The sequence below is a fragment of the Ranitomeya imitator genome, chromosome 4 (assembly GCF_032444005.1).
Source record: "Ranitomeya imitator isolate aRanImi1 chromosome 4, aRanImi1.pri, whole genome shotgun sequence".
NCBI lineage: Eukaryota > Metazoa > Chordata > Amphibia > Anura > Dendrobatidae > Ranitomeya > Ranitomeya imitator.
The window spans coordinates 242137441-242150200 of NC_091285.1; the positions used below are offsets into that span (position 1 = coordinate 242137441).

Below are 12760 nucleotides of genomic sequence, written 5' to 3' on the forward strand. Positions count from 1 at the left end.
GCAAGACAGGCGCACGGCGCCGTACTGGCAGGCACAGCTACAGGACGCTGAGATGTGTTTTTAGTGCTGTAGGCTAAGTCGGGCGCTATGTAGCAGCCATACACCTTCCGCGAACAGACATTCAATAGGGAAGGGGATTCCAAGGACGACTTGCACTCACAACATACACACATCAACAATTGTTTGACAATACTAGCGCATGGCCGTGCGGTCATGCGCAGTTTATATAACAGCAGCACAGGAAGTGGCCACAGCACTTTTGCCCTTCTAGGACCTGCCAAGAGGACCAATGGAATGTGCTGCAGAGCCTGAGCACATGACCCTCGATCTCCAACGGGAGACCTTACGCTGGGCATGCTCAGTACATGCAGACAAGGACTTAGTCCCAGAGAAGTCCGCTCGCTGCTGACCAGCACTGACTTTAATGGCAGAGACTGGAGAAGCAGCACTAACTCTCAGAACAGAGTGAGAATGAGCAAGACGCTGGGACCGACGTCCTTGCTGAGCAGGCTCCACTGCGGCTGGACAAGAATGGGAGACCGCAGCGGAAGTGGTTCGAGATTCCCCCTGTGCAGAAGCGGGAACTCGACCCCTAACAATGGGTTGATGCAAAAGTTTAGTCACCCTTGGAGTTGTGTGTGTTCAGATAACTTTTACCAAGGTTTCAGACCTTAGTTAGACTGTTAGGGTTATGGCTTGTTCACTATCATGATTATGAAAGGCCAGGTGATGTAAATTTCCCAGCTTTATAAAAACCCATCCTCCTCTAACCTTGTGACAAAAAACAGCAGCCATGGGTTCTTCTTTACCTAGCACTCTTAAAAAAATGGTGGAGACCCACAAAGCAGGAGAAGGCTATAAGAAGCTAGCAAAGCATTTTCGTATTGCCTTTTCCTCAGTTTGAAATGTAAATAAGAAATGGCTGTTAACAGGAACAGTGGAAGTCAAGATAAGGTTTGGAAGACCAAGCAAAATTTCAGTGAGAGCTGCACATGCGATTTCTAGAGAGGCAAATCAGAACCTCTGCTTGACTGTAAAAGACCTTCAGAAAGATTTAGCAGACTCTCGAGTTGTGGTACATTGTTCTACTGTTCAGAGACACCTGCACAAATAAGGCTTTCATGAAGGTGTCATCGAAAGAAAACCTTTCCTGCGCCCTCACAATAAAATTCTGCATCAGAAGTATGCAAATGAACATCTAAACAAGTCTGATGCATTTTGGAAGCAAGTCCTGTGGACAGATGAGGTTAACATTGAACTCTTGGGCCATAATGATCAAGGATATGTGTGGAGAAAAAAGGGTACAGAATTTCTGGAAAAGAGCATCTTGCTAACCAATAAGCATGGGGTGGATCAATCATATTTGCGGTTGTGCTGCAGCAAATGGCATGGGGGACATTTCAGGGATAGACGGAAGAATAGATTCAATGAAATTTCAATAAATTCTTGATGCAAACATAACACCAACAGTTATAAATCTGAAGTTGAAAAGAGGATGGCTTCTACAAATGGATAATGATCCAAAATCCACAATAGACTACATCAAAAGGTGCAAGCTGATGGTTTTACAATGACCTTCATAGTTTCCCGATCTGAACATCCTTGAAAATTTGTGGCTAGACCTCAAAATAGCAGTGCATGCAAGACGACATAGGAATCTCAAGACTTGGCTGGCTACAAAGAGTGTTTACAAGCTGTAATGCTTTCCAAAGGGGTGCTACTAGGTACTAACCATGCAGGGTGCCAAAACTTGTGTATTGCCATATTTTCTTTTTGTAATTTTTAAAATGTAAATTATGAAAATATATATGTATATATATACAGTGGGGCAAAAAAGTATTTAGTCAGTCAGCAATAGTGCAAGTTCCACCACTTAAAAAGATGAGAGGCGTCTGTAATTTACATCATAGGTAGACCTCAACTATGGGAAACAAACTGAGAAAAAAAAATCCAGAAAATCACATTGTCTGTTTTTTTAACATTTTATTTGCATATTATGGTGGAAAATAAGTATTTGGTCAGAAACAAAATTTCATCTCAATACTTTGTAATATATCCTTTGTTGGCAATGACAGAGGTCAAACGTTTTCTGTAAGTCTTCACAAGGTTGCCACACACTGTTGTTGGTATGTTGGCCCATTCCTCCATGCAGATCTCCTCTAGAGCAGTGATGTTTTTGGCTTTTCGCTTGGCAACACGGACTTTCAACTCCCTCCAAAGGTTTTCTATAGGGTTGAGATCTGGAGACTGGCTAGGCCACTCCAGGACCTTGAAATGCTTCTTACGAAGCCACTCCTTCGTTGCCCTGGCGGTGTGCTTTGGATCATTGTCATGTTGAAAGACCCAGCCACGTTTCATCTTCAATGCCCTTGCTGATGGAAGGAGGTTTGCACTCAAAATCTCACGATACATGGCCCCATTCATTCTTTCATGTACCCGGATCAGTCGTCCTGGCCCCTTTGCAGAGAAACAGCCCCAAAGCATGATGGTTCCACCACCATGCTTTACAGTAGGTATGGTGTTTGATGGATGCAACTCAGTATTCTTTTTCCTCCAAACATGACAAGTTGTGTTTCTACCAAACAGTTCCAGTTTGGTTTCATCAGACCATAGGACATTCTCCCAAAACTCCTCTGGATCATCCAAATGCTCTCTAGCAAACTTCAGACGGGCCCGGACATGTACTGGCTTAAGCAGTGGGACACGTCTGGCACTGCAGGATCTGAGTCCATGGTGGCGTAGTGTGTTACTTATGGTAGGCCTTGTTACATTGGTCCCAGCTCTCTGCAGTTCATTCACTAGGTCCCCCGCGTGGTTCTGGGATTTTTGCTCACGGTTCTTGTGATCATTCTGACCCCACGGGGTGGGATTTTGCGTGGAGCCCCAGATCGAGGGAGATTATCAGTGGTCTTGTATGTCTTCCATCTTCTAATTATTGCTCCCACTGTTGATTTCTTCACTCCAAGCTGGTTGGCTATTGCAGATTCATTCTTCCCAGCCTGGTGCAGGGCTACAATTTTGTTTCTGGTGTCCTTTGACAGCTCTTTGGTCTTCACCATAGTGGAGTTTGGAGTCAGACTGTTTGAGGGTGTGCACAGGTGTCTTTTTATACTGATAACAAGTTTAAACAGGTGCCATTACTACAGGTAATGAGTGGAGGAAAGAGGAGACTCTTAAAGAAGAAGTTACAGGTCTGTGAGAGCCAGAAATCTTGATTGTTTGTTTCTGACCAAATACTTATTTTCCACCATAATATGCAAATAAAATGTTAAAAAAACAGACAATGTGATTTTCTGGATTTTTTTTTCTCAGTTTGCCTCCCATAGTTGAGGTCTACCTATGATGTAAATTACAGACGCCTCTCATCTTTTTAAGTGGTGGAACTTGCACTATTGCTGACTGACTAAATACTTTTTTGCCCCACTGTATATATATATATATTTATATATATATATTGTCTAAAACAGAAAGAAAATGTGTCATTTTTAACTTTAGATCTTTTAGAGATCATTTCACCTTCAGCTTGCTTCACTGTTCGTAATAATAATAATTTTGACTAGGGTTGCCCAAACTTTTACATGCCAGTGTATGTATATGTATATACATATATAATTTTTCTTTTCAAGATCTCACTCTATGCTCTGTGCGTGAGCCAGAAGTCTATGCAGCTTCGTTCTAACACTCCATAGACATTATGAAAGCTATTTCTGGGTTACTCAGAGCACCGTGTGACCTGGAGAGTCTGCGGAGGTGCGACATCACTGTGAGAAGGAGCAGAACAGTACTGGATACCGGAGAAGGCACTAGTAGGTAATTATATTAATACACTTACGCTACATTACATGCTCATATACACATTTAATGTAAAAAAATATTTGTGGGAGGGTTTCTTTAAGGTGTATAAGCAGAATGACTGCAGGGACATCATGTTAATCGTGCATCAAGTTCAACAAACCTTTCTGATTTAAGCTGACCTGGAAGTGGAGGGACATTGAATTTGTTCTCCGCGTAGAAAGTGATTGTCTATTTTTGTTTATTTGGTGGAGGTGGTCACATTGCATCTAATTAGCTGTCAATAATAGATATTGTAATTTGCAGCAAGTGACTGGATCAGTTCACAGAGAAAAATTGAGAGGAGTAAAATAGACCTAACAGCTAACAGTGTTGCAGTACTTAGGGCATTTATGATATATCCAGCTAAAATGGAGTCAATGATCAATTAAATATCCATAATGGAGAACCATACAATTTATCCATTTTTTTAAAGATTCTGGGTAGCTTATAAAGGACACTCACATGGGACCTCTCAAAACACTAAGAAACACAGTTAGCACTCATATGTTATCATTGCTTGTGTTACAGGGAGCTTTTTGCTTTTCAATATTCTTCAGTTAGAAAGGTGTTTAGTGAGTAATGCACTACTGGAGCTTTTCAACGATATCCTAATTTATTTAGAATCATTTGGCAGGCGAAAGACATTCTCGAAGAATGAATAATGGAGGAGCAACAACTACAAATTTAAAGGTCTACTAATAGATATCAGGCTATTTTTTAACGGTCTTCAGCTCGATCATGAGCCATGAGTACTTGATAGATGAACGATCTGTAAGAAGATTGATCTTGCTCAAGCCTAGATACAGTGGGGCAAAAAAGTATTTAGTCAGTCAGCAATAGTGCAAGTTCCACCACTTAAAAAGATGAGAGGCGTCTGTAATTTACATCATAGGTAGACCTCAACTATGGGAGACAAACTGAGAAAAAAAATCCAGAAAATCACATTGTCTGTTTTTTTAACAATTTATTTGCATATTATAGTGGAAAATAAGTATTTGGTCAGAAACAAACAATCAAGATTTCTGGCTCTCACAGACCTGTAACTTCTTCTTTAAGAGTCTCCTCTTTCCTCCACCCATTACCTGTAGTAATGGCACCTGTTTAAACTTGTTATCAGTATAAAAAGACACCTGTGCACACCCTCAAACAGTCTGACTCCAAACTCCACTATGGTGAAGACCAAAGAGCTGTCAAAGGACACCAGAAACAAAATTGTAGCCCTGCACCAGGCTGGGAAGAATGAATCTGCAATAGCCAACCAGCTTGGAGTGAATAAATCAACAGTGGGAGCAATAATTAGAAAATGGAAGACATACAAGACCACTGATAATCTCCCTCGATCTGGGGCTCCACGCAAATCCCACCCCGTGGGGTCAGAATGATCACAAGAACGGTGAGCAAAAATCCCAGAACCACGCGGGGGGACCTAGTGAATGAACTGCAGAGAGCTGGGACCAATGTAACAAGGCCTACCATAAGTAACACACTACGCCACCATGGACTCAGATCCTGCAGTGCCAGACGTGTCCCACTGCTTAAGCCAGTACATGTCTGGGCCCGTCTGAAGTTTGCTAGAGAGCATTTGGATGATCCAGAGGAGTTTTGGGAGAATGTCCTATGGTCTGATGAAACCAAACTGGAACTGTTTGGTAGAAACACAACTTGTCGTGTTTGGAGGAAAAAGAATACTGAGTTGCATCCATCAAACACCATACCTACTGTAAAGCATGGTGGTGGAAACATCATGCTTTGGGGCTGTTTCTCTGCAAAGGGGCCAGGACAACTGATCCGGGTACATGAAAGAATGAATGGGGCCATGTATCGTGAGATTTTGAGTGCAAACCTTCTTCCATCAGCAAGGGCATTGAAGATGAAACGTGGCTGGGTCTTTCAACATGACAATGATCCAAAGCAAACCGCCAGGGCAACGAAGGAGTGGCTTCGTAAGAAGCATTTCAAGGTCCTGGAGTGGCCTAGCCAGTCTCCAGATCTCAACCCTATAGAAAACCTTTGGAGGGAGTTGAAAGTCCGTGTTGCCAAACGAAAAGCCAAAAACATCACTGCTCTAGAGGAGATCTGCATGGAGGAATGGGCCAACATACCAACAACAGTGTGTGGCAACCTTGTGAAGACTTACAGAAAACGTTTGACCTCTGTCATTGCCAACAAAGGATATATTACAAAGTATTAAGATGAAATTTTGTTTCTGACCAAATACTTATTTTCCACCATAATATGCAAATAAATTGTTAAAAAAAACAGACAATGTGATTTTCTGGATTTTTTTTTCTCAGTTTGTCTCCTATAGTTGAGGTCTACCTATGATGTAAATTACAGACACCTCTCATCTTTTTAAGTGGTGGAACTTGCACTATTGCTGACTGACTAAATACTTTTTTGTCCCACTGTAAGTCCGGTAGGGTTTTCTCTACCATTATTTTGTTTGTATCAAGCCAATGGGCTGCTGGTCTTCCTCTTCACCTTGATCCTTCTATTCTTCCGATTATGAGATTGCCCTCTTTATAGGTGTCCAAACTATCCAAGTCATAGCTTAGTGATCCTTGCCTCGAGTATAATGTCTGACTTAATTTGATTATTCTTTCTCTATCAGTTCATACTATCACACAATTGACAATAGTTGATATTTAAAAAGCACACAACTTATATTTTTGCATGCCTGCATTCATGTATAAGATTATCATGTTCCTTTGACCATGTAGAGAAGGGTTATCCATTAACACCTCAATGTATGCCTCTGTGTATATCTGCCAACATTACTCAAACAGAGCTATTGTACTTTTTAATATTAAAGTCTATTTCCTTCAGCTCAATTTTTGGGTAACAGATTGTAAAAGTAACTTTTACCCCTTTATCTTGTAGTATCACAACAGGGTGGATTTATTTTGATGTAGATGTGAAATTGAACTCACCTCATCCTCCGGCATTACAGATTCTATGTCATCTCTGTTTTGTCCCACAATATTACAGCACTCCTTGATCCAAGTGTCTTGTAAAAGTTTAGCCCTCTTTTGGACCAGACTACTGATAAGTATAACTAGCTTGTTCAGTGGCATTGGTACACTTTTCAGGAGACCTTCGGCATCAACCAGGCTAAAAGTCCCATAACTAAAATAAAAACAGTTAAAACAGACTTGAAAACAATAGAATGATAGTACAGACTCCCCATCATCAAGGCATATTTAACTCTCATACATTAAAAGATTATATCCATCTGCTCACTACAGTACAGAGCATGATACAATTATCTAGTTACTGGCAATACATCCCATATTTAAGTGAGTCAAAGGAGTTACAAAATCAGCAGGAGTACATTAGTGATCAGTCATGAAGTGGAAGGTCAAAATGAGTGATTATAGTCATTTACAGTATGTGAAGCCTGCTCACTGAGTACATGTGGCGAAGCAGATGGGTTAAGCTTTAACAGGTGCTTCCTGTCTTCGGCAATGCTTAATAATTTATATATTAGCCTACTGCATTTTCCTATATTCCATTTACCATAATATGGCAGACCGATATAGTAGAAATAGTAACCTAAATCTATAATCATTAATAACATACTTTCTATGGAAGTGAAGGAGAATCTTGGTCATGACAGGGTGAGTGATGTGCAAGCTCTTCATCAATTTGACACGTGCGCCATTAACAGTTTTATGCCAAGGAAAATGATCCCGTCCAGCAGTCTTAGAAATCTTGATGCAAAACAAAAAATGATTGCCACAACTTAAAAATATTGCATTTTGACCACTTTAATAAGACATTTTATATTATGTAGCTCAAAGGTTTTTTTTATGAATACATAAATTTGTGCGAAAAACTGCCCGATCCTAATTTTCTATTATTTTGCATTTTTGTCCCACTTAAATGTTTCATTTCATGAAACAAATGTAAATATTAGACAAAGATAGCATAAGTAAAAATAAAATGCAGTTTTTAAATGAAGGCCTTCATTATGAAGGTAAAGAGAAATCAAAATCTGTAGAACCCCATGTGAAAAAGTGATTGCCCTTAAACTTAATAACTGATTGGGCCACCCTTAGCAGCAACAACTGCAATCAAGCATTTGCAATAACTGGCAAAGAGTCTTTTACAATGGAGGAATTTTGGCCCACTCATCTTTGCAGTATTGCTGTAATTGAGCCACACTGGAGAGTTTCTGATCATGACCACTTTTTTAAGATCATGCCACTGAAACTTAATTGAATTAAAGTCAGGACTTTGACTAGGCCACTCCAAAGTCAAAATTGTTGTATTAAGTCTTTTAGAGGTGGATTTGCTGGTGTTTGTTGTATCAGTGTCCTGCTGCATAACCCAAGTGCACTTCAGCTTGAGGTCATGAACAGATGGCTAGGCATTCTCCTTTAGGATTTTTGTGGCAGACAGCAGAATTCATCTTTCCATTTACCACAGCAAATCTTCAAGATCCTGAAGCAGCAAAACAGCCCCAGATCATCATGCTACCATCACCATATTTTACTGTTGGTATGATGTTCCTTTTCTGAAATGCTGTGTTACTTCTATGCCAGATGTAATGTGACATACACTTTTTAAAAAGTTCAACTTTTTCTCTTCAGTCCACAGAGGATTTTCTCAAAATTCTTGGGTATCATCAACATCTTATTACTCAGCAGTGATTTTCATCTTGGAATTCTGCTACACATTCAATTTTTGCTCAGTTTCTTTCTTAGGCTGGAGTTATGAACACTGACCTTAATTGAGGCAAGTGAGACCTGTAGTTCTTTGGATGTTGTTGTGGGGTCTTTTGTATCTTCTTGGATGAGTTGTTGCTATTCTCTTGGGGTTACTTTGGTTGGCCAGCAACTCCTGTGAAAGTTCACTGTTGAATGTTTTTGCCATTTGTGTATAATAGCTCTCACTGTGGTTTGCTGGAGTCCATAGCTAAAGAAATGGCTATATAACTTTTTCCAGACTGATAGATCTTAATTACTTTGTTTCTCATTTGTTCCAGAATTTCTTTGGATCGCGGCATGATGTCTAGCTTTTGACCAACTTTTAGTCTACATCACTTTGCCAGGCAGCTCCTATTTAGGTGCTTTCTTGATTGAGAATAGGTGTGGCGGCAATCAGACTTCGATGTGGCTAGAGAATTTGAACTCATATATGTAATAAATCTCAGCTAATTTATGTGTTAAGTTGGGGGAGCAATCACTTTTTCACATGGTGTCCTGTAGGTGTGGATTTCTTTATCCACTAATGATAAGGACCTTCATTTAAAAACTGCATTTTGTGTTTACTTGTATTATCGTTGTCTAATATTTAAATGTATTTGGGGATCTGAAACATTCAAATGTGACAAACATGCAACAGAATAGAAAATCAAAACGGGGCAAACTCTTTATCACACAACTGTACGTATATTATTAAAGACAAATAAAAAAAAATCTTATTTACTGCAATTGTAAATTATAATATACATACAGACTTTATCTGTTTAGCAGATTAAGATGTTCTGGAGTGTTTTACTGTGATAAGTCCATTGCCATAAGTTTCACAGCAAAAAAAGGAAAGTAATAAAATGATGGATTGCATATTGTATTCTAAGCAAAATAAACGCTAATGTAACTTTGTGTTGACTGTAGAACACATAGAAATAGCTATCAGAAGTGATATCCTTTCATTTAAATAACAATACCAAATGTATATACAGCCTGACAGCTCTTCTTTCCCAGCTCTCCCTGTGGCTGCCACTCTTCTCATTTCAATGAAATAGCCCTGTCCGCCTGTCTCCTTCTTTCCTTTGTCACTTTCTATCATCATGACCACAGCGTTTTTATTACTGCCACCATTCCCCTTTAGCTTTGCACATTTCAGATGTGTATCTACAGCGTACATAGAAGGATCACATTAACAGGAGAGGTGACAGATGTGAGAAATGTGATGGCAGTGCTATACCACCTTTCCATGCAGTCTACTGAGAATAGAAATGCTCTGGTAAACCATTGTAAGAGCTCCATCATATACAATGACCCCACAGGGCCAGCTCTATTACAAATATAAGTCTCATTTGCTCCAACCATAAGGCACACTTTTTTCTGCAACCCACAATAGCTGTGTAACTTCAGCTGTGAAACCTCATTATCAAGCAGAGAAATGACCTGTGTCTGGCCCCAAAAAAACCAACGCAATTTCGGACCCTTTTTTTAGACACCTAATTTCTTTCACCTCCAACAAAATCTATAGACATTCATTACTCTGCCAAGGAAAGTATGCATCCACTAGGAGTTTATTTACACAGAGTAAAATCTCCTGACAAATTGCTGGAAATCCCTCAAAAGACAATTGTGTATTTTAAGAAGCAAAATGTTTCAATATGGAAGTGGAAAATAACATTTTACCTTTGGGATCATTTCGATTCCAAGCCTCTGTTGCTCCAATGGGTCCAATAGTATGTAATCAAGCATTGATTTCTTTATGGCATATGTATAGTTTTCCTCTACCTCCTGTGGAAAATGAAAAAAGGTCAACAGGAAATGAAGGTTCCATACTCAGCTGTTCTCTTTAAAGGGACGTTATACTAAGAAAATGACCTGTTGCTTAGGTCAGGTATTTGTGTGTCATATATTTGTAAAATATTTTTGCCATTTGTTTTAAATCACATATTTATCTATCTATCTATCTATCTATCTATCTATCTATCTATCTAAAAATGAAGCAGTACAAGCAAGCAAAAAGAAGGTTAACATGGGTGCCAATCTTCCAGGCAATAACCAATCCTCCAAATAGCTAAAATAAAAACAACTGTGGTTTAATAGACCATCATGGGTCATTTGGGTCAATTGAGAATTGAGATATATATATCTATATATATAATTGCCTAAGGGTTTTTCCGTCTGTCTGTCTGTCTGTCTGTCTGTCCTGGAAATCCCGGCTCTATGATTGGTCGAGGCCGCCAGGCCTCGACCAATCAGAGACCGGCACAGCATCGACGTAGAAATCCCGCGTCTCTGATTGGTCGAGGCCTCCGGGCCTCGACCAATCAGCAACGGGCACAGTATCGATGTAGATGTCATAATGGTTGCCATGGCGACGATGATGTCATAAAGGTTGCCTCGACCAATCAGCGACGGGCACAGTCTGCCGCAAATTCTGGAATCATCATTGTCCATATACTACGGGGACATGCATATGCTAGAATACCCGATGTGTTAGAATCGGGCCACAATCTAGTATATATATAAAGAGAGAGAGAGATGAGTGATCTAATGATTTTTGCATGCTTTCTATTCTGAAAGGGAGAGTTTTTAGCAGGCTGACCCTGCTCCCCCTCCCTTAACAATGACCTTTGCAAACAGACACTATATATTAAATGTTTCTATACAAAAGATAGGGTGCAGGTCTGACCACTATACATATAAACATGAGTTGATTACTGAAACAGCAGGAAGTTTTACTTTTAATACATACTTTGATCTGTAAAAAATGCCATAAATTTCTGAAAAATACGTTTAACACAACAACCTAATTTTAAAAAAATATCTCATTTTCTGACTGTAGATTCTCTTTAAAGAGAGCTGTTATCTCCTACATGTTGCCTCAAGATTGACGCACTCAGCCAGGAAGATTCTTCTTTGCGCTAATGATCGGTAAACAGCCTGAGACAAGCTGTAAATGAATTTCTGAAGTGGCATTGCAAGGATCGTTTAGGGGTCAGACATTGACTTATGGGTTAGCTACCTTTTCTAGTAAGTTGTACTTATGAGATAGCTTCTTTCATTCGTAGCTTTTTTCCTAAGCCCTAACCCTTAGCATTATCTTTTCAGTGTGCAGATGACAAAGCTAAAAAACCTGAGTTATTGTCTTCTTACCCACAAAGCTGCAGGCAAGTGAGAATATCAATGAAGTACAGTAAGATGTTTTCATACATTTTATTTTACTTTTTTTCTTACATTAAAAAAATAAATTGAATTCAATATGCTTAACATTGAGAACAAAAATTCACAAAAGTGAAACTTCCAAGATACAGTCGGGGAAATACGTATTTGATCCCTTGCTAATTTTGTAAGTTTGCCCACCTACAAAAACAGAGTCTATAATTTTAAGGGAAGGTTAATTTTTACATTGAGAGACAAAATATCAAAAATAAAATCCAGAAAATCACATTGACTAAATTATATCAATTTATTTGCATTTTGCAGTGAAAAATAAGTATTTGATCCCTCTGGCAAATGAGACTTAATACTTGGTGACAAAACACTTGTTGGCAAGCACAGCAGTCAGATGTTTTTTGTAGTTGATGATGATGTTTGTGCACATGTCAGGAGGAATTTTGGTCCAATCCTCTTTGCAGATCCCCTCTAAATCATTAAGATTTTTAGGCTGTCACTTGGCAACTCAGGGCTTCAACTCCTTCCATAAGTTTTCTATGGGATTAAGGTCTGGAGACTGGATAGGCCACTCCATGATCTTAATGTGCTTCTTTTGAGCCACTCCTTTGTTGCCTTGGCTGTATGTTTTGAGTTATTGTCTTGCTGGAAGACCCAGCCATGACTCATTTTTAATGTACTGGAAGAGGGAAGGAGGTGGTCACTCAGGATTTTACGGTACATGGATCCATCTATTCTCCCATTGATGTGGTGAAATAGTTATGTGCCCTTAGCAGAGAAACACCTCAATACATAATGTTTCCATCTCTATGTTTGTCAGTGGGGACAGTTTTCTTTGGGTCATAGGCAGTATTTCTCTTTCTTCAAACATGGCGAGATGAGTTAATGCCAAAGACCTCAATTTTTGCCTCATCTGACCACAGCATCTTCTCCCAATCACTCACAGAATGATCCATGTGTTCATTGGCAAACTCCAGATGGGCCTGCACATGTGCCTTCTTGAGCAGGGGGACCTTGCGGGCACTGCATAATTTTAAACCTTTACGGCGTAATGTGTTACCAAT

The 12760-nt window shown here is 39.5% G+C and overlaps 1 protein-coding gene across 1 annotated transcript in view; it reads right to left on the reverse strand.

Moving 5' to 3' along the window:
• LOC138674484 (dynein axonemal heavy chain 3-like) overlaps positions 1-12760 on the reverse strand; it is a 3367401-nt gene that overhangs the window by 2752288 nt on the left and 602353 nt on the right. The window contains 4 exon segments of the mRNA XM_069762320.1: positions 757-761; positions 6765-6960; positions 7414-7544; positions 10209-10313. Coding sequence (XP_069618421.1) covers positions 757-761; positions 6765-6960; positions 7414-7544; positions 10209-10313 — 437 coding nt within the window.